Source organism: Monodelphis domestica, chromosome 8 (assembly GCF_027887165.1).
Source record: "Monodelphis domestica isolate mMonDom1 chromosome 8, mMonDom1.pri, whole genome shotgun sequence".
Lineage (NCBI taxonomy): Eukaryota > Metazoa > Chordata > Mammalia > Didelphimorphia > Didelphidae > Monodelphis > Monodelphis domestica.
In genome coordinates, this window is record NC_077234.1 from 94440060 (window position 1) to 94462425 (window position 22366).

Below are 22366 nucleotides of genomic sequence, written 5' to 3' on the forward strand. Positions count from 1 at the left end.
TGACCCAGATAAGTTTCCCTATTGAAATGTATTTATATTTGTGGTCTCCGACCATTTCCCAATTATCAGGTTCACTTTCTAATCTTCTGTCCCAGGGCCCAGGCACACAACACCTAGATTCTTGTCATCTGCAAATTTGAAGAATCAATCAAGTAAGCAGGCATTTAGTAAGCACCTACTGTATGCTAAATGCTATAGTTATAGAAATGATAAGGTGAGATAATCCCTACTCTCAAGAAGCTTACATTCTCATGGAGGTGACAGCAAGTGCATACATATGTGCAGTATAAGTTGAAAATTCATATACACAAATATCTACAAAGAAGTTAAATATAAGGTTGTTTGGGAGGGAAGTCATTAGTTGGGGGCCTGGGAAAGACTTCTTGTAGAATATGGTGCTTGAGTCATTTATTTGTCTCTTCTATCTCTGTCTCTCTTTTTTGTCTCTCTCCATCCCTCTCTCTTTCCCTCTCCCTCTCTTTTCCCCTCCCTCTCCCTCTCTCTCTTCTTATTCTCCTCCCTCCCTCTCCCTTTCTTCCTCTTCCTTTGTCCCCTCCTCCATTTCCCTCTCTCTCCCTTCCCTCTCTCCTCCCCTTTCTCTCTGTCTCCCTCCCCTCTCCTCCCTTTTTCCCTCCCTCCCTTGCTCTCTCTCCTCTTTTCTCTCCCCATCTCTCTCCCTCTAAGTTTCTCACTTTCTCTCTCTCCTCCTCTCTCCCCCTCCCTCTTTCTCTGTGTCTCTCCCTCTCCTTCTCTCTCTCTGTCCCTCTCTTTCTCTCTCCTTCCCTCTCACTCACTGACTCTCACTCTGTTATCCAGTGATTATCTGCCATTTAGCACATATCCATCTCTACCTATCATCTATCTCTATATCACTTGTCCATTTGCCTGCCTATCCATCTATTTATATGCCTCTCATCTATATATCATTTAACATTTCTGTCTTTCAATATCTGTGAGTTGTAGAGGTGATAATTATACCCATGAGAGACAAGGCCACCAAGAGAGAATGTGGGGATAGCTTGGTGGCACAGTGGACAGAACAGCAGGCCTGGAGTCAGGAGGATTTGAGTTCAAATTTGGCCTTGGGTACTTCCTAGTTTCATGACCCTAGGCAGGTCATTTAACCCCATTTACCTAACCTTTGCCCTTCTGTCTTAAGAGTTGGTATGGAGAAGACAATAAGCGTTTGGGGGGGGGAAGAGAGAAGAAGAAGAGGGGCTAAGACACACCTTGAGAATCCCCCACAAGTTAGGGGCTGCATTCCAAATGATTATCCAGCAAATTGGGGGCTAGACAGGTAGGTGGAGAAACAAGGGAGAGCAGCTTCAGAGAACTCAGCAGGAAGAGCATGTGCTAACAAGAAAGGGCCATCCTCAGCATCAGTTGTAGCAGACAGGTAGGGAAGGTTGAGGAAAGACTGTCAGATATGGGAGGCTGTTGATCACTTTGGGGAAAGAGAGGGGGAGAAGCAGAGGGTTCAGGAGTGAGAGGACGGGAAGTGAAAGTAGCAAGTATAGACAGCTTTTTCTGGGAGTTTAGCTGAGAAAGGGAGGAGAGCTTAAAAGGGTGATAGATAGGGTTTAGGGTAATTTTTCTAAGGATAGGAGAACTTGGTCATGCTTAAAGGCTGTAGGGAAGGAACCAGTAGAGAAAGAAAAGTTGAAGATTGATAAGAAAAAGCCACTAATTCAGGATATGCCCTGCTGGGGAAAAAAGGAGGAGATTCGATCGAGTGTGCATCTACAGAGCTTGGATTCCACAAGGAGACAAGCCACCTCTTCATCAGAGTCTAGGTGAAAGGGGAAAATGGGAGATGAAGTCATTGGTTTGGGAGATAAAAAGGATGGTAGAAGGGAGTACTTATATGAATGGCCTCAATTTTTTTCTATAAAGAATATATTTTGATGTTTCATCATTCTAATTAACCTAGACTCAAGACCACATCTTTAGGGACAATGCTTGGTGGGTCTGTCTTTAGATATATGCCTAGTTATTGATAACCTTGTCATATAACCAGTTATGCCCTCACTCCATCCATGGTTCTGTGCTCCAGTTCACATTTGTCTAGTTTGACTTGTGTGGCACTTTGCCAAAAGTCAATATCAATCTTACTATCTCTCTTGTTGATCCATCAGCTCTGCCCTTTATCATGGCAGGTTAGTTATTCAGGCAAGATTTATTTTCTTTTTAACAGCACTGTGTCCTAAAGATGCTACTGAGTTGATTTTAGAAGTCCTTTCCCCAAAATTATTGCAGGTAAAGAAGCTAAGTTCACAAAGCCATACTTTTCAGTTCCTCCTTGTTTGAGAAGCTTGTCTATCAGAGAAGAGAATATTATGTGTAGAACATAGCCTTCTCACTCTTCTTTTTTTACAACTAAGTCATAGGCTTTCCATTTCTTCCTAAAGAGAAAGGAAAGCCTATGACTTAGTTGTCTCCCTCTGATTGAAATAAATGATAATTAAATTAAGAAATTTCTTAGTGGCTTAACTGGAATTACTAGGCATCTTTTAGAAATAATTTGAATTCTTTTGTAGAAACTTTCCAACCCGGGCGAATATTGAAAAGAAGAAAATGTTGCAGGAGGAGAAAGAGCAGAGGGGAGAAGTATTGACAACCAAACAGTTTGGGTAAGTTTTCTTCTGGTGAGCCTAGACGTTCAACTCCTTTTACTTCCTTGTATTCTTTTGTGGCTTATTTTAACAGAATGTATTTATAAACAGTAAGCATAACATTTTCGGGCGCCAGGAGCTCTCTGGTCCTTGCTCTTGGAACTTTCCTTACTGACTCAAAAGTGGTTACATCTTCATTCTTGGCAAGAACATTGGATTTGGATGCCAGAAGACTTCCTGGAACGTCCTTCATTTTAAAAAGTTAATGTTTATGGAGTAAGGGAACCTTATTGCCAGGTAAGGGTCCTGTTTGCTGAATTAATGGTATCAAAAACCTACCTTTGCCATTCAGCTTATTAGAACATCTTTCTTGAAACTACGGAGATCTTATTCTTAATTTATTGTTTTAAAAAAAGTAAGTTTTTCAACTAGCATAACCCAGTTAGGTAAATGCAAGTCATCTCTGTCCCTTAGATGGACCCTAGTCCATCTTACTTGGTCATTGGTAGAAAGCATAAGGATTATGAGATATGTATGTATTTTTAGATTGTAGAATTTTAAATTACTTTAAAAACTGGTCTAGATCTTTGCTTTCATGTGCGGAAAATCCCTCCCCTAATACAGGTCAGCAGCTTAGGGAAGGCTAACCAACCAAGTTAGAGCCAGAGGCAGGACCTGAACTCAGCTCTTCCTAAATCTAAGGCCTGCTCTCTGTTCAATGCCATGCTGTGTGTCCTAAAGTGACCATGTATGATCATAACATCAGGTATACTTTAAGCTGTGCAGAGGGCTTTACATTATCTCCTTTGAATTTCATAACAGCTCTGTGAAGGAGGTACTCCACTCTATACCTGATTGCCATTTTATAGAGAAAGATCATGAAGCCTAGAGAAGTTAGGTTACTTCCCCATGGTTAGATAACTCATAAAGGCCAAGGATTGGAACTCATGCCTTCTTGCCTCCAAGTTCAGCTCTATCCACTATACCAGGCAGACTATTTCCATTCGTAATCTAAAAGGACTTTCAGGGGAAACATCTAGTCCTTTGTTTTACTGGGATGTTTTACCTAAGTGATAGGTAGCAGAGGGCTCAGTGCATAGAGCACGGGATTGGAATCGTAAAGACTTGAGTTCTAATGTGCCCTTAGGCACTTAAGTAGTTTAATTTCTTCCTGCCTCAGATTATTCATCTGTAAAATGGGGATGGTAATAATAGCAACTATCACCCAGAGTTGATGCGAAGATCAAATGAGATAATTGTTCTGAAAAACTTCATAGGCCTTAAAGTGCTTTGCCAATATTTATGGTTATTATTATTATTATTTGGAGTTAAATAGTAATGATTAGAGTAGAAATGAATCTAGGCTCTTGGACTTCGGTTTGTTTTGTTTTATTTTCTGTCTTTTATTTAATACTTTGTATTGGTTCCAAAGCAGAAGAGAAATAAGGGCTAAGTAGTGGGGGTTAAGTGACTTGTCCAGGGTCACATAACTAGGAAGTGTCTGAGGCCAGATGTGAACTTAGGACCTCTCATCTCTGGGCTTTACTTTCAGTCCACTGAGTCACTTAGCTAGCCCTGTCCTCTGACTTCAGATCCAACCTGTTTCATCTGTGTATCTGTGGGCAAGTCATTTAGAAAATTCCTTAGATCCAGTTTTCTTTATTGTAAAATGTTTGAAATGTTGAATTTCAAAGTATGATTTTTTAAAATAAGATACAGTGGTGATAGATGTGCTTGTATGTGTGGTGATAGATTTTTAGCCTTGGTTAGTGTGACAATTTTAGGCATGTAGGATCCCATCTTTATCTCTTGGCAGCACTATGAATTCAACCTGGCATTTTCATCAGATTTTGATTTTTGCTTAGGTTATGGAGAAAAAAATGAAGATTCTGCACTTGGAGAATTTAGCCGTTTACTATACTTATTTAGCAGCTTTATTTACTGATGAGTAGGATAGGATAAAATTTATCCTATGTTTTTATCGTTCTATATAGTGAATTGCTCATCATATTTTAGGGCAGTTAGGTGACACAGTGGGATAGAGTGCTCAACCTGGAGTCAGGAAGACTCCTCTTCCTGGATTCAAAACCAGTCTCAGGGAGGTATTACCTTTTGTGACCTAGGGCAAATCACTTAATTCTGTTGGCCTCCATTTCCTCATCTGTAAAAATGAGCTGGAGAAAGAAATGACAAACTCCTACAGTATCTTGGTCAAGAAAACCCCACATGGGGTCTTAAAGAGTCCGACGTGACTCAGCTACAACAGTAATAGATGCTGCATCTTGTTAGATCCAGTGGTTGTAGGATAGGGTTGGAGATGGTAGTCTTAGAATTTGGTGGGTGGGCCTCACCAGGTGATGGCATGTTCATCAAAGAGGAAGCTGGGTAAGATCCTTGGGGCCTTACTGCATTTGGGTTATGATCCAGGCTATGTGCTGAGCTCAGGGTGAACCATTTAGAGCCTCAGCCACCTGAGCCCCCTGGACTGGTGTCCAGTGATGACCGTGCTAACCATTTGACTATCTTTTATCCCAGAGAAGCTCAAAGTCAATATATATAGACCAAGATCAGGAGGAAAGCATCCCAGGGGCTCTCTGTGTCCTCTAACAGGGCATGTTGGCCTCAGCAAAGCCATGGCTGGGTGATGTAGCTCCTGAGGAGGTCCTTACTCTGCTTCTGTAGCAGGAGCAGCTCCTCAGTTCCAGGGGATGTGAGCCGATCCCAGAGTCTGAGGTCATGACAGGAACAGCCACGACTGAAGTGAGCTTCAGGTGTCCAGCATTCAGGCAGGATGTCCAAGGCAGTTGGGGAAGGTTACAAGACTCAGTGAGACTGTAGGTCTCCCTGATAGACCAATCTTAGAAGCTGTTCTTAGCATGTCAGGTGGATCAGGCTGCGAATAGGGCCTGTTTCCTACCCTGCTTGTTTAGAGGTTGCTTCTCCTAGGATAGAGAGCAGGCTTTTCGCTTTCTCTGCTGGTGCTTTGCCCTTTCCTTGCTTCTTGTGACTGTCTGGAGACAAGGAAATACCATAGGATCGATGAATGGTTGGGGTTCATAAAAGGAAGACTTATAGATAGGTGACAGTTTAAAAAAAAGGTGCATCAGATACTCATTAGTATTAAGGATGAAAGGTTCCTCATTGGATACTACTACAAAATTGCACAGGTATCCTTAGGCCTTATTGCAAATCTGTGCCACTTTTTCATTATAGAAAATATTTGTAATGGATATTTGTTTAAAAAACAAAACAAAACTTTGCTTGTAACACTTTGTGACTTTAGATTGTTTACAAGTTCTTCATAGATCCCTTTGTTTGGGGGTTATTTTTGTTGGCCTATTTCAGTAAACTAGGCATTGCTCCTAAGGGGAGTCCAAAGCAAAAGCTTATTTTTTTCAGTGCACTCTAAAATTTGTAAGGATGTATTGTATCATATCTAAACTTCCTACCTCCTGGCCTGGTACATACCTCCTACAGTAAATACTTAATGTTTATTACACTGGATTTCACTAATCTGTCTTACTGGTGTTTAAAAAACAGTTACTTTAAAATAAGCCAGCATTGTGCATCTTCTGCCCTTCATATGTTCCTGAGATGATCAGTGTGCCTTTAGTAAATCAAATTCTGTGCCATGCACCGTGTTGAGGTGAGGTGAGGTGAGTTAAGGTCCCTCCTCTTAAAAAGGTTTACAGTCTTTCAGGGAGTGGGGCATCAGATGCCACATGGACCCATTGCTCTGTATTGCATTTCTTCATTTTAGAGAATTAGAAAACAAAATTCTGGCTATTAAGAAGTTTCTTATTTCTTATCTACAGAAAGATGCAGAGGAAGTGGAAACAGCCGCACAGTGACGTGGCTGGAAAGCAGCCGTATGGGAAGCACAGGAAGTGGCAGAAGTGGCAGAAATGGCATGGCGGCCGGAAAATGCCAGAAATGCATGAAAACATGACCATAGGCCCTCCTCCAGACCATTCCCAAGCACCTGAGCCACTTGTGGCCCAGACGGAAGTCTACCAGAAAGACGTTGATCCCCTGGGCATGCTGGCTGATAGTGAGGCTGGTGAGTAGTCAGAGGGTAAATGCGGGAGCACCTCAGTGCCATCTGCATACTTCCTGCCCCTTGTCAGATGGTTGTGGGTCTTGCACCTCATCAGGAGACAGGGAACCTGACTCATGATTAGGGCCTCTGGAATTGTCCTTGGTCATTGCTTTGAATGGAGTATTCTTTAGTCTTTCCAATTCATTGTCATTGTAGAAAGAATTTCCTTGGTTTTCCCCACCCTTCATTCCTCATCAGGCCATATTCACCAGGTTCTCTTATCATTTCTTATTGCATAGTAACATTCTTTTATGTTAGTATGCTAGAGCTGGTTCAACCATTCACCAGTTGGGGAGGACCCCTTGAGTCCTCACCTTGCTTGTCCTTGCTGCACACAGGATCATGAGTCTAGGTAGAGCTCAAGTCTACTCTCCATTTTACAGATCTGAGGAACAGAGAGGACAAGGCAGCTGCCCATGCTCACACAGCGTGAGTCCAGCTGCTGTGTTCAAGGCAGAAGGGTGCAGCTCTTGGAAAGAATGTGTTGCCAGGAGTTGTCATTAGGCATCCCTCTCTAAAATATTCTGAGCAGAAGAAAGTTGTCAGTTGACATTTAAGATGTAAATAGTATGATTCTGGAGTTAGAGGGGATCTTAGGGATCATTTATCAGAGGTAATTTATCCACCTCCTTCATTTTGCAGACTGGTATCAGGTCAGACAGCCAGTTTCTGACTGCTGACCCTGACCAGACTGCTGACCCTGGGTTTAATGCCCTTTTTGTTGAATTATGTGTTTTAGGCTGTCCTGTCCAAAACCATCTCTAACTCTTGTTTAGAGTCACTCTGTATTTCAAGTTACATATAAAAAGGATTTGGGTTATTTTTACTTTCTGGCTTTTATTCCATTGCTTATTTTGCTGCTGGACCAAATTATGCTAGTTTTTGTTTTTAATTGAAAACCGCATATGAGTTTAAAGGTGATCAGTTTCAAAAGACAATGTATACTGGGCCCACTCAGTAGTCTATTCCAGTTCTCAGAAACCCCAGGGTAAATCTGGGCTTCTTGATCTTCTTGTGGGTCTTGGACCCCTTTGGCAATCAGTCTAGGGAAGCCTGTGAGCCCTTTTCAGAATACTTTTAAGTTCACAAGTCTTCCATTTACTCATCTGTGCCATGAGAGTTTGGACCAGAGAATCTCTTGGTGCCTTGTCAGCTCTAAATCCTATTAAATCATTCTCTAAAAGGCTAGGTAGATGTCAGTTACAGGGACATCTTGGAGGACCAGGAGAATGTCATCACCCCTGGGGGGTGGGTTGTTAAGCTAGTGGATTAAGGTTGATGATAATCACAGCTAGCATTTACATAGGGCTCTAAGGTTTGCAAAGAGTTTTATATGTGCTATCTCATGATCTTCACAACAACCTTAAAGAGGTAGGTGCTGTTATCTCTATTTTACAGATAAGGAAACTTGAGACTCAGAGGGTATTGACGGACTTGCCCAGAGACACACAGTGTACTAGCTGGGGATCAGGAACCAAAGCTTGACAGGTCTCAGAGAGGGAGGGAATAGATAAAGAGAAGCACCACTTCCTTTCTTAGGCAGAGCTGCCCTGGAGAAGGTGAAGTTGGATCTATGTCTAAAGCTGAAAGGTAAAGAGGAAATCCCCTTCAGTCTTTGGTTTCAGTTTTCTTCCCTGGGTGGATATTATCTTGATCTCCTTATGTGGTAGAGGCATGGAGAGAAACTGAGAGAACTTGTAAACCAACACTTAGTACATTTAAAGAATGAGATATCTAGTTCCTCTGTAATTTATAAGATCTATTTATTGTTTGGAGATTCAGGATTGGTAGGTTTAGGGAAGAGGGAAAAATTAGGAAGTTCTTATTTCTATTTCAACCTAAATTCCCTTCAGGGGTTGAGGGCTTAGGTCTGGGGACCTGAGACCCTGATGAAGTTGTGGAGTCAGGCTGGTGTAATTTCTTAATATAGAGAGATATAGCTTTTGAAGATATCAATGGAAAATCTTCTGGGTGGTGTGGAAGAGAGAAATTATAAGAAAATGCATGCAAGAGACAGAAAGCTGAGGATGGAGCATCTGTCAGTCAAATGAATATTCCATTTGGAATGTGACAGGGAAAAGCAGTTTGGAGCCAAGCCAACGGTGACTGTTTAGGAGGCTTTTGGCTGATGATGGTGGCTGAAGCTGAAGGGCTTTTGGCTTTTGCTGGCTGGTTGATTTGAAGGAGGAGGAAGAAGAAAGACAGTTGTCCTTCTAGAATAGGGAAATTTTACCCCTCTTACCTTATCCTCTACCCTTGTCCTGTCTTCCCCAAATAAACCCTTACTTGAGAAAAGAAGAGAAAGGGGTATTTCCTCTGAAATCTCATGGTTCACAGAAGAAGGGGGGTGGGGGTAGGGAAGCTGAAAGGCTTCTGAAAAGGGAGGAATAGGGAGGAGGGCAGGCAAAACTTGATCCATTAGTTATTTAGTATGCCCTCATTATACACCCTCAAAATACCATCTATTACAGTGGATAGTCTCTTATCTTCCCCAAAGGGAAAAAGTCTCTATCCACCAGTTTTGAGGAAAGATGGCTAATCTAATGTCTTTAGATCAATGAAGGATCACAGCAGGTTAAGCTCAGCGAGGTTGCTCTTCCCCCTCTCAGTTCAGAAGGGAAAAGAACTCTTTTGCAATTGTCCATATGCTTTTCTTGGCTGGAGGTTCTAGCCCGATCCCCCATTGTCAGCCAAAGTTCCATTTCCTTCCTGCATGAGGTTTCCTTGTAAATCAAGTCCTTGTTGTGTAGTCTGTACCTCTCTCGTCCACAATAGTTCAAAAGTATCTGAGGCAGGATTGGAACTCAGTTCTCCTTGACCCCCAATTTTAGTTCTCTGTCTTGTTTGCCACCTAACAGAACTATTCTTTCATATTTATTTAGTGTGTGAAACTAGACCTTGTGATATAGTGGGAAACATCTCAGGATTTGGAGTTAGTAGATCTGAGTTTGAATCCCCATTCTCTTTGTGTCTGTGGGTCAGTCCCCGACTCTACAGACCTCCGATTTCATCATTTATAAAACGAGGGCATTGGACTAGATGACCCAAGGTTCTTTTAGTTCTAAATCTGTGAACCTTTCATCGAGGCTCTGACATGGAAGCCTTAAGATCTAGTTTTGTATTCCTGTTGGAATTTCTGCCCTTTACATGATCCCAAGAAACGGGTAGTTTTGGTTTGAGTTGAGGGGAACCCCCCCCCCCTTCCCCATGTTCTCTAGTGGATACCCTGATGGCTGTTCATGGCTGGGCTCCCTGGCTCTCTGCTCACCTTCTGAGAGGATTGAGACAGCATCCTAATGCAGAGAGCCCAGGAAGACAGTGAGGCTGACTCTAGGTTTATAGACATGGAACCAAGTAAACAAAGGCTCAAGAACTTAGGAGGACAGTGAAGTCTGGTGGACAGAGTTCTCGGATGAGAACTTTGATGAGTACCTTTGATGAGTACCACCTGTGTGACCTTTGGCACTGCAATCCTTCAGAACCACAGTTTCTTCATTTATAATAATGAGGTGGTGGGACGAGGTGGCTTCTAGAATTTAGAAAGACCCAAGTTTAACTCCTTAGACACTTAGTAGCCGTGTAATCCTGAGCATATTACTTAACCTCTCTTCATGCCTCAGTTTTCTCTGCTGTAAAATGATTATCTCAGGGTAGTTGTGAGGATCAAATGGATGATAAATATAAAAGTACTTTACAAACCTTTAAGTTTGTTGTTCTTACTCTCCATTTGGAGGACAGAGAGTTATCCAATTTGGTGAAAGGGTAGGTGGTAAAGAAGAATATGGGGAGATAAGAATGGATAGGTTAAAAGTTTGTCAATGGAAGCATACTATCTGGAACAAGAATGGCGGTCTCCCATAGCCAGAGCATTATACTCATTTTTGCATGTCACATTTAAGGGAGATGTTTGCAAACTAAGGGGAACTATTGGGTATGAAGAGAAGCAAAACCATTTGTAGTGAGGATTAGTTAGCCAAATTAGGAATACTTAACTTGGAGAAGAGAAGACTTAAGGGAAACATACTACTTACTATCTTAGTTTACTCATCTGTGAAAGGAGCAGTTTAGACTCAATGATGATCTTCAGGGACCCTTTCGGCTCTAAATCCTATAAAATTGTTCACTGGAAGGCAAGGGAAATATCTGTCAGGGGTACCCTGGGGGATTCTAGGAGACTTGGACAGATCCAAGAATCTTGTCCCAAATATTTGAAGTGCTAAAGGATTTGGTTTATTAAACTCAGCTCCAGAAGATGCAATTGGGATCCAGGAGATGGAAGTTTCAGGGAGAGCACTTTAAAAACATTTTTTTTCATTTAATTAGTCAAATTAGAACATTTTCCCCTGGTTACAAGAATCATGTTCCTTCCCTCCCCTCCCCCCACACTTCCCATAGCTGACACATAATTCCACAATTCCACTGGGTTTTACATGTGTCCTTGATCAGAACCTATTTCCATGTTGTTGATGTTTGCACCAGGGTGATCATTTAGAATCTACATCCCCAATCATATCCCCATTGACCCATGTGATAAAGCAGTTATTTTTCTTCTGTTTCTACTTCCACAGTTCTTTCTCTGAATGTGGCTAGTGTCTCATAAGTCCCTCAGAATTGTCCTGGATCATTGCTACTAGTAGAGAAGTCCATTACATTCAATTGTACCACAGTGTATCAGTCTCTGTGTACAATGTTCTTCTGGTTCTGCTCCTTTCACTCTGCATTTATTCCTGGAGGTCATTCCAGTTCACATGGAATTCCTCCATTTCATTATTCTTTTGGGCACAATAGTATTCCATCACCAACATATACCACAATTTGTTCAGCCATTTCCCAATTGAAGGGAATCCCCTCATTTTCCAATTTTTTGCCACCACAAAGATCGCCGCTATGAATATTCTTGTACAAGTCTTTTTCCTTATTATCTCTTTGAGGTATAAACACAACAGTGAGGGAGGGCACATTTTAAATTCAGTATTAAGAAGACAAGTAAAACTGTCCAGAAAACAAAAAAAAAATGGAATTCAGTTGCTCTGTGAAAGAATAAGTTCTCCATAACTATAGATGGAACAGCAATCTAGCAAAGCTGACATTGGACAGTCATTTGTGGGGCCTGTGGTAGAAAGCATTCATGCATTGGCCCAGACTGAACTAGTCAGTGTTCAAGGTTCTTTCTAACCCAGAGACTCTGTGACCTGATCCATATTCTTTGCAATATAGATAAATTAGGAGTGAAGGAGGGACCTAGACTCTTCATTGGAGCATATAGGCAGAGGAAAAGGGAATCCTGGCTTTGCCAGAATTATATTCTACCCAAGAGGCTTTGTTCTGGACTCCTCCTCTATCCCCCACCAGATCCAAGGGCAAGAGAGATGATGAGATGATGCTATGGTGTGATGTGATTGTATTGTTTAGTTGGTGCCATTGTTGGTGGCAGTGGCTGCAGTCAGGCTAACTTTGCCCAGGGCTCTCAAACCACAGTATAGAGTTTAATCACTCCAGGAGAAAATCTCCTCTTTTGTGACATCAATACAAAAGGTACCCTTTCCCCATGCATGTGTCCTGAGTCAGGATGCCAGTGAGGCATGTGACTAAAAGTGCCATCTGGGTACCTGGAGCTCTGATTTCTGGAAAGGGATGGCATTATCCCCGTGTGAAGGAGGGACATTATTGACCTCATATGAAAAGGTGTGTTTCACTCAAGACTCTTTCTGGTTGGTGTAAAAGTTAAAATTAAATCTCAATAATATTATATTTTAAGAGATTTATTAATGATCATTAGAAATCAAGGAATAAAGAAGCTACAAAATAAAGACCATGTGCCCATGGCTGGTTAGCCATTTTTAGCCATCCCCACTCACCACCGTCACTGCTGATTCTACTCAGAGAGGAGGAGCCTCTAAAGCCCACGCCCGTTATCCTCTGTCTACAGGAAGTACATAATGACAGGAAGTCAGTGGGCTCTTGGAATATGTAGTTCTTTTTTTAGGGTAACAGATTTTCAATCATACACTGGACATGGGACCTGCTCCATTTTCTTAAGTATTTAACATTTTGCTTGAGCATTGACTGGGAGCTGGAGTAGAGGAAGTGTGTAAGTGTTTTTTTAGTTAAGGCAGCCTAGTGATCTTTCTCGTTCTCCCTCTCTCTCTAATTTTTACTAATAATTAATAATAAATCCTCCAAGGAATTTTAATCATGACATTCCCTACCTCAAGCTCTTTTCTAATTGGTCTGACTGAGAATTTTATCCAGGCTTTAAGAACATTGATCCTCACAGTTTGGACCAGCATGCGGATCATCTAGAAGTTACTGTCCTTAGATGGTACTTTATAGAATTACTGCACCAGTACCAGAGTCTGCCAAAATCTCTTTGCTAATAGAGTGCTTAGTGTTTTTCATTATGATATGTGATATCTTTGGTCAAGTATCACCCTAAAGTGGATTTCCTTATTCCCACTCATGCATATTCACATTTTAGTGTCCAAACAACTTGAAAGGAAAAGTAGATTTAGCTTGGGTAACATGGCAAGCTCCTCTGAACTGAGTGTGGACTCTGCTCCCTGTAGGCATAGAAGTCCAGAGGGCTGGATAGGGTATGGGGGATAGGGTTTGCTGGCAACCCAAACCTTCACCTCCTCCTCATGGGCAGTTTAGAGGGTTAACTTGTCTACATATATTCATCTCCTTTTTTAAGCTTTTCCATAGAATCCTTGGAGATTTTTTTAGATCAGTGCCAAAATTCCCTTCCTTCCTTCCTTCCTTCCTTCCTTCCTTCCTTCCTTCCTTCCTTCCACCCTCCCTCCCTTCCTTCCTCCCACCCTCCCTCCCTCCATTCCTTCCTTCCTTCCTTCCTTCCTTCCTTCCTTCCTTCCTTCCTTCCTTCCTTCCTTCCTTCCTTCCTTCCTTCCTACCTCCCTCCCTCCCTCCCTCCCTCCATCTATCCATCCAATCCATATATATTAGTATGCTGTCCAACTCAGAAGAAAAGTAATGTTGAATTGAGGATCTGTGGCTATGGTACATAAGTGTCTATAGATTGTAGACTTTTCTTCCATATTAGTCATTTGCCCTCTATGTAGGCGCTACAGTTGACCACAAGGACAGTTGCTGTATTGTCTGCCTCTGGTGCCTGCAATGTTCTCCCTCTTCAACCCTAACTTCTCAGGACTCCTTTAAGATTCAGCTTAAATCTTACTTCTCCCAGAGACCTTTCCCAGTCCCCTGCACAAACTTTGTCTTCTCTCTGAGATTGCCTTCCATTCACATTGTTTCTGTCTTAGATGGACACAATTGTTTCTGTGCTATCTCCTCCATTAGATTGTGATCTCCTTGGAGGCAGGACTGTATTTTTGGTTTGCTTTGTACCTCCCAGTTAAGCTTGCTTAATTTGCGTGTCAGTCAACTGACATGCAGGTTAGAATCCTCCCTCAGATATTTGCAAGCTATGTGACTGAACAAGTCACTTAGCTAGCCTTCTTGGGCCTCAGTCTTTTCATTAGAAAAACAAGTGGTTTGGTTCATGTTTCCTATTTTTGAAATTTTTTTTAGAAAATTAACTTTTCCGGTTTTGCTCTTGTTTCATATATCTATTTTTGGGCCTTGTGGCTGAGCCATTGTCTTTTCCTGATATTCTTTTACTTATTGTGAAGTTGTCCCTTCTCCTAGGTTTGCCTCTTGGTCTTCTCTATCTACAGTATTTCAACATTGTATGAAGAAGTTTATTGTTATTTTTGTTTTGTTTTTCCTGTTTATAATTTTCAAATGTGGGAATAAGGACTAGATTGTAAATTCATTGATTTTGGGACCCCTCAGATGAGAAATTATTGCAGGTAGGCATGTTATTTGCTACTTATGGTTTTCAAGTGACTTGCCTAAGGTCACACAGCTAGGAAGGAAGTATCTGAGGCCATATTTGAACCCAGGACATCTTGTTTCTAGGTCTGGTTCTCAATCCATTAAGCCACCTGGCTGCCCCCTAAATATATACTTGTAAAATAAAATATACTTGTGTAATGGGGGGAAAGTGTTATCTGTGGTGGACTTCTTGATAAGTGTAAATGAAGTAGAAGAGAAGATAGAGAATTTTTAAAACCCTGTCTCTGACATGACACTGTCATGCACTGGAATGATGGTTGACCTTTACTTGTTTCTCTCCCATCTGGGATCATCTGGGATCTTAGCTATGCTCATGATTATTTTCCCTGGAACTGTCTATATAAATATCATAGCTGTGGAATCTCTTTAAAGTTCCAAACAGCAGATTCTTCTTTTATTTCCTTTCATTGAATTAGGAGAACAGTTTGTATTGAGCATAAATTCTGGAGGAAATAGTTGTACCTGACAAACAGTTCTGCTTTTTTCCATCCAGGAGAGGGCAGTGATTTGCATTCATGTCATGGAATCCTTCTCTTCCTTCAGGTAGTTGGGTTTTCCCATTAGGTGTTCACCCTTGTAGTGAGTGTTGGGGTCTCTTGTGGATTTTGGCACCATCTTAGAGAAGTGAGTTATTATGTTTAAATCTTTTGTCAGCCTTCAAGTTTTTGCTAGTCATCCAGAATAAACTTAATAAGATGTATTCAGAGTTGCCAAGGAACATAGATATTATTGACCCAGGCCAACAAGCTTGCTGCTTGACTCAATGCAAGTGCTTCATCTTTTGATATAGGCCTGCATATTTACCGAATTCCCAGATTTGGTCGCTTCCCCTTGAAAAAGTTTTGCTTTTTTGCTCAGTCTTCAGAAGTTCTGAAAATGGAAAGTCTCAAAGGTCTTCATTTCTACATAATTCCTTGACTAAGATTCTACTCCAAGCATTGTTTAAATATTATGGTTTCTTCTAAACAAATCTTTTTAAGATAGAAATACTTTTGCATTCCTTGATAGGAATTGTGTTTTTGCTTTTAACTGGAGGGAGGGGAAGAGAAGACCTGTTCCAATAATGTTAAATACATTTCTTATATCATTTGTATGACCTGTGATTAATAGCAAAGTCTATAATTAGTCTATAACATCCTCCTTATATGAGGTGTACCTAAGCTGTGTGTGATATCCATTTGCTTTTCTGTCCCTTCCATTTGGTAAAAAGCATCAAGTATAGAGAAAATTGCTACTTCTTTGGAAGTTTGTCCTTCAAAGAGGCGAAATTTCTCTGGATTGCCTTCCACTGACTGCTGGGTTAGATTAAAATCATTTTAGATGGTATTCCTAAAGCAGAATTCATTGAAGGAGGCTAGACTTCATGTTTTAGTAGTTTGATGGTAATCGCAACAAGATGCTCAGGTTATTTTACTTCTCTTTCAGAATCTGACAAGGAAGAGAAGCCAGAAAATGTCGTCATACCCAAGGAAGTCACATCAGCTCTGGGCTTGTTGATGACTAACTATGGGAACATGTCGGGGTCAGAGAGTGAGCCAGAGGGTGAGTACTTCCTGCTTAATTGCATCAGATTTTTTGCTTGTAATAAATATAATTCTACAGTATGAAATCCACTTATTAAATCCCTTTCAGATTGGACTATGCATCCAGGCTTCACATCCTTTATTTTGACTTTAAAATTCCACTTTAATTTGGCATGAGAGATAAAGTTAAACATGGGAGAAAGAGAAAGCCTGGAGGCAAGGGGGATTGTGGTAACAGACTGGGAGGATGAAAGTGAGACTGATTGAAGAAGCTGAGACTGATCTTATATTTATATCTCTGTATGCAGATATAAACACACTTAGATGCCTGATGTGTATATTAGATAAAAAGAAGGAAGAAAAAAGAAGAGAGTAGACAGATAAAAATTATAGCCAAAGAATAAAAAGAATGTGAAGGGAATGCAAAATAATGTAAAGAATCATTTTCTCTACTCCCTTTGCATATCCCCTTGGAAAGGTACTCAGCTTAAATGACCCCTTAGACGCACAGCACCTCTTATGGGTGGAGAGGAATTTTTCACATTGGCCTACAAAGGTTGGCAGGCTGGAGTGGTGGAAACCACTAAAGAAAACTTGGCTTTGCTTCATTCATTTTTAGGAAAGCATATGCCCTCAGAAATGGGAGTGATCTTTTATTTAGAAGTGAGTCATTCTAGAAGACTCAGAGATATGAGGCATAAATTCTTAGCCTTTAGGGATGAGATCATGAAGGGAACTCTGAAATAATGTATGTGAAATTATTTCAAAAACTGTAAAGTGCTACTTATATATAAGATGACTTCAGAATATCCAAAAGTCTTAGAGCCTTTTTAATACATTAACTCTATAACTCTATTAAGACTTTTGGGACATTCTGTCTATATAATGTTGTGAACATCATCTTTCTCTTCTTTCTCTCCTTCTCTTACACTTCATCATGGTAATAACTACTTTTCCTCCTATAATGGGCATCTAGGTTGGCATAGAGGATAGAGTACTGTGCCTAGAGGCAGGAAGACTCATTTTCCTAAGTTCAAATCTGGCCCAAGACATTTACTAGCTGTGTGATCCTTGGCAAGTCACTTAACCCTGGTTGCCTCAGTTCATCTGTCAAATGAGCTAGAGAAGGAAATGGCAGATCATTTTAGTATCATTGCCAAGAAAACTCCAAAATGGGATGGCAAGTTGAACATAGCTGAAACAACTTGGCAACAAATCTCTTATAATGCCAGTGTTAGAGGTGGCACAGTGGATAGAGCACTGCATCTGAGTTCAAATTCCACCTCAGCTACTTACTAGCTCTCTCACCTCAAGGTGAGTCACTTAACCTGTTTGTCTCAGTTTCCTTACCTGTAAAATGAGGATAGTAACAGAACATACCTCCCAGGGTTGTTGTGAGGATCAAGTGAGTTAATATTTGTAAAGCACTTAGGTTAATGCTAGGCAAGTAATAGTTACTATATAAATGCTTATTCCCATCCTCTGGATGAACCATTGGACTGACCCAGTATAACAGTTTTGCTGTCCATGTAGATGTAAATTATGAGAGAATACTATGTGAGGGTCATTGGACTCAGTGGACTGAGAGCCAGGCCTGCAGATGGAAGGTCCTGTGTTCAAATTTGGCTTCAGACACTTCTTACCTGTATGACCCTGGCCAAGTCACTTAAGCCTCATTGCCTAGCCCTTATCATGCTTCTGCCTTGGAACCAATACTTAGTATCAAGTCTGAGACACAAGGTCAGGTCAGGGCTTAAAAAAGAAAAAAAATACTATGTGAATAACTAGAGAGAATTTTAGCACAAGGGGAGATTTCCTGCAGTAGTGGAGGCCATGAATACGTAACTGAGAGGGTTCATATGTTTTTTCTTACGGCAAGGTTATTTAATCAAAAAGAGGGCTGTAATAAGGATGAGAACTTAGAACAAGAAAATTCATGTTTGTATCATGAAAAGAGGGTCTGAATGTAGTTGGCGAGGTTGATGAAAACTTTGAGACCCATTTGAGAATGATCCTTGACAAAATCCCTCACTTTCGAAGAGTCACAGCATTTTTGGAGTTGACTGGGCTCAGACCTCTTCTTGCTTAGAATTTTGGGACTTGGAGATGAGCTGGAGTCTTCCATTGTAAAAGAAGACATTTAGAAAAGCAGCCAAATGGATGGAAAGCTGACATTGAAATCAAGAGGACCTGTGTTCTACCTCTGATATCTAATGACTCTGTCGCCTTGCCCAAGGGTGCTTCATTTCTTAGGGTGTCAGCCAACCTTTCACAACTATAAATTGCAGAGAAAGTTCCCATCCCCAATTGGCAGAGAAAATTCCCTATGTGGATGAAAGCATAGTTTAGTTAAAGAAAAGAAAAGGGGGTGGGGGGTTGATATTAATTGTATTGTAATCATGCAAAATTGTATTATTTTCAACTCGTTCAGTTGAAATTTGACCACCCTGTTTTTAATCTAATAGAAGATCCTTTAGATGATTGGTTTCCTTATTCACTTCCTAAAGAACAAAGGCTTTGTTACTCTTATATCCAATATGCCCAAGTGAAAGTGAAATGATTATTTAAACATAATATCTTAGATTTTTTTTATCAGCCCTGTGATGGATAATTGTAAAAAAAAGCTGGCCCTAAGGTTACCAATCCCCATTAAAACAAGGGGTATTATTAATAGGATGCTTTCTTCTATCTTGTACATTGTCTTTAGTATCTCTCTATTCAAAGTTGCCAATTTGAGGCCATTGCTGTTAAAAGCATAAACAAAAAGTAATTAAGGTAAGGAAGGAACTCGTAGAACTATAAAATTGGATTGGAAGAATTAATGGCAGATAGGAAAATGACTAGAGTAGGAGGTGATGCAAAAATCAAGAAAGAGGCATAGAGGTCCTAGTAGTCTTATGCACTTCAGTATTATTCAGCAGTAAGCTTTGGTCTGTTATCCATGCATCTGGTTTAGAAGAATGAGACCAGTGTTTGAAGAGGTAGGGAATGATACAAAGCACTGAGTGACCCAAATCTTTGGTGACTGAAATTCTTCCTTTCCAACCCTCCATTTGTGAATCTGAAACCATTTTCTATCATTCTATCAGCACACTTTCTATCCTTCCATCTATTTTTGTCCTATTCTTTTCCTTTCTGTCATAACTGAGCACAAAGCAACAGAGACAGGGGAGTTTTATGTCCAGAATGATCTTGTTTGTACCAGAAAAGCATTTCTACTTCTGTCCCTAAATGGATAGTTGCTTTGGGACCTGTGAGGAACATGAAAACATAGCCATTAAATTTTAACTGACATAGGTATCAATCAGTAAATATTTATTAAGCACATACTATGTGTTGGACTGTATCCTAAGATATAGAAAGAGCTTTGTAGACAGGGATGAGATTGGGCACCAACTCCATCCTCAATATGGTCATAGTTTCATTCAAATTAGACAACAGCCTGAGATGTCTGGATGAAGTGAGGAGAGGCAGTGTAAACTTGGTTTCCCTGCTCTCAGTCTCTTCTGTTTATAAGAGCTGACCTCATCACTCTACTGCTGTAGAAGTTTCAGTGGTCCCAACTGCTCTTGGATATATTAGAAGTTCCTCTTTTTGGCAGTTAAAAATCCTTCATAATTTGACTTTAACCAAGGCTAATCTTACATCATCCTTCCTCAATGAATGCCTTTGTTCCAGCCAAGCTGGGGTTGGCTTTTGAATTCTTAGTAGCAGATTGTGCCCAAATCTCTGCTTCTCCTGCTTCCATTCAAGTTTGCTTCATAGGCCAGTTGTGGTTGCAGCTCTACCCACTTGTTTGGGGTTCTATATGGAGCAAAGGGGATCAGCCAGCGTATGCTGTTTACCAAGAGACCCATGATCCCATGACTTGGGAGAGAGAAAAGGATGTTAGATCTGGAATTACATGCACATGAGGGAGAAGGACATGACCAGAGAGTTTGGAAAGAACTATGCAGAATGGTCACAAATAAACCAGCTGCTATGGGCCAAAAAGTGTTAGGTTTCCATGACTTTTTGCATCATAGATGACACAGTTGATAGAGTGTTGGTCCTGAAGTTAGTAAGACCTGACTTAAAATCTTAGATGCTTACTAACTGTGTGACCCCAGGAGAATCACTTAACCCTCTGTCTCCTTCACTTTCCTCAACTGTAAAATGGAGGTAATAATGGCACCTAACCACTTGGGTTGTTATGAGATTAAAATAGATAATAATTGTAAAGCATTTAGTGCAGTGCATGGCACATAATTGGTGATCAAATGATTGTTTCCTTCCTCCCTCCCTGCCCTTTCCTTTCATTCCATCCATTCATCCATCTGTCATAGTCCTTAATTAGATAACAATTAAAGAACCTTATAAAATCTATGTATAGTGATTATTTTTTGAAATTAATAAGAAATTCTTAATTCATTGATCTCAGAGCCTATTTCTTCCCCCCCCCCCCCCCCTGAAATTTTGTCAGTTTTGTTTTGCTTTATGTTTTAGAAACTCCCATCAAGACAGAAGAAGACCCTCCAGGAGAAAACCAGGTCATCCTCAGTGATGTCCCTCAGAATCAAAGTGAGGATATCAAGAAACAGGAAAGAAATTCCCCTGTGGCCAAGACCAAGAGTTTAAGGAAAAATTGGATGAGAAAAAATTGTAGGTATAAGAGAGGCCTCTACAGAAAGAAGCCAGTATCAGAACCACAGAAAAGGCGTCCACATCTCCTAGAAATGGTAAGTGATTTCTCTTCATGGTCTGCCATATTGGATAGAAGGCTTGACCTTTTTTAAAAGAGTAATAAATAATCAGAGTTAAACTGAGCCTGACGGCAGTATGAGAGTTAGGCATGACAAGTGGAAGGGAAATACAAATTTCACTGAGGCAGTGATAGCTAAAAAAGAAGACACATATCTTTAATCAGACAAGAGACAGAAGAGAGATCAATACCACATTCTGGTAACCACCACCACCAAACCAGAGTCATTTTGCAAAAAGAAAATCAGTAAAACTCCCCTCAGCCATTGCAATTTGTCTTCTTTGAAGGCTATCTTCATATGCATCCCCTCTCCTCACTCCTACTCCTGGGTCCTTTCTGCCCTTTTTCTATCTGGATTCCTTATTATGGCCCAGATATTGTTATTATGGCACCAGTTGTTGGTGGTGAACAGTCCCTTGCATGGTGTCAGAATCTTCAGAAATTGGAGAGAAAGAACGTCACCATTGATTCAATCTGTCTACTGCTTAGGAAGAACATTGTCCTCTTGACTTGAGGAGGGTGGAACGCATTTCCAGATCTCTGTCATGAAGCCAAAAAACAATCATTTTGGGCAGCTAGTGGCACAATGGATGGGGCACTGAGCCTGGAATCAGGAAGATCTGAGTTCAGATTTGACTTCAGATGTTTTCTAACTGTGTCTATCTGGGCAAGTCACTTAATCTTTGGTTTTCTTGTTTTCCTCTTTTATAAAATGGGGCATCCCAGGATTATTTTGAGGATTAGATGAGATAATATTTGTAAGAGCCATTAACATAGATCCAGGCATATAATAGGTTTCTCACCTTCCTTCATTTGTTGGTCTATGAAAAATCTGGGTTTCCTTTGGCAAGTAATCTCTTACCAGTGCCAGAATGGCCCTTACTACTGCATACAATTAATATATTTTTAGATGTAATTTTGCCACTTAAGAGTAGAACAAAGGTGCTATATATATTAGTCTACTTTATAATTTTAAACTATAGCATAAAACTAGGGTATTTTTTGATGTATCCTAAATTACTATAACCAAGTTAAATCCCTATTTCTTGTAACTAAAAGATCATCACGTCTCCCTGCTTTTATTTAACATTGGAAATGAGATTTGATAGAGCCAGTGTGCCTCCTTTGCTCAAATGGTAGATCATCCTCTTGCTAAAGAAGGCAGTTAGTGCTTCTTGAAGGGAAAGTTCTCTGAACATCAGGAATTCTCAGCCTCTCCAGTCATGATCCCAGATTAATGATAGTGATAGCACTGATTTCTTAAAATCTAGTTATTTAGAGGTCTACATATGTTATACTTCCATCTTCATTCTATTTCTGCATTTTAATTTTTTAATTGCCCCCCTTAAAGAGGACCGATTTCTTGGGTTTTTTCCCCCTCTCCCATTCTTCCTCATTTTCTCATTTTTCTAGCTCTCTTCTTTCAAGTTTGCAGACCTGGGTCAGTGAGTGCTAAGAGCCTCCAGAGCCTGGGGGACCCTCACAGCTTACTTGGAGTGATTTAATAGTTGGGACA

At 40.6% G+C, this 22366-nt stretch overlaps 1 protein-coding gene across 1 annotated transcript in view; it reads left to right on the forward strand.

Annotated features, from left to right (window-relative positions):
* NUFIP1 (nuclear FMR1 interacting protein 1) overlaps positions 1 to 22366 on the forward strand; it is a 55087-nt gene that overhangs the window by 24054 nt on the left and 8667 nt on the right. Inside the window, exons 6-9 of the mRNA XM_001369892.4 lie at positions 2538 to 2630; positions 6428 to 6672; positions 16012 to 16128; positions 20595 to 20827. Of these exons, the coding sequence (XP_001369929.1) occupies positions 2538 to 2630; positions 6428 to 6672; positions 16012 to 16128; positions 20595 to 20827 (688 nt within the window). The remainder of the gene's footprint in view (positions 1 to 2537; positions 2631 to 6427; positions 6673 to 16011; positions 16129 to 20594; positions 20828 to 22366) is intronic.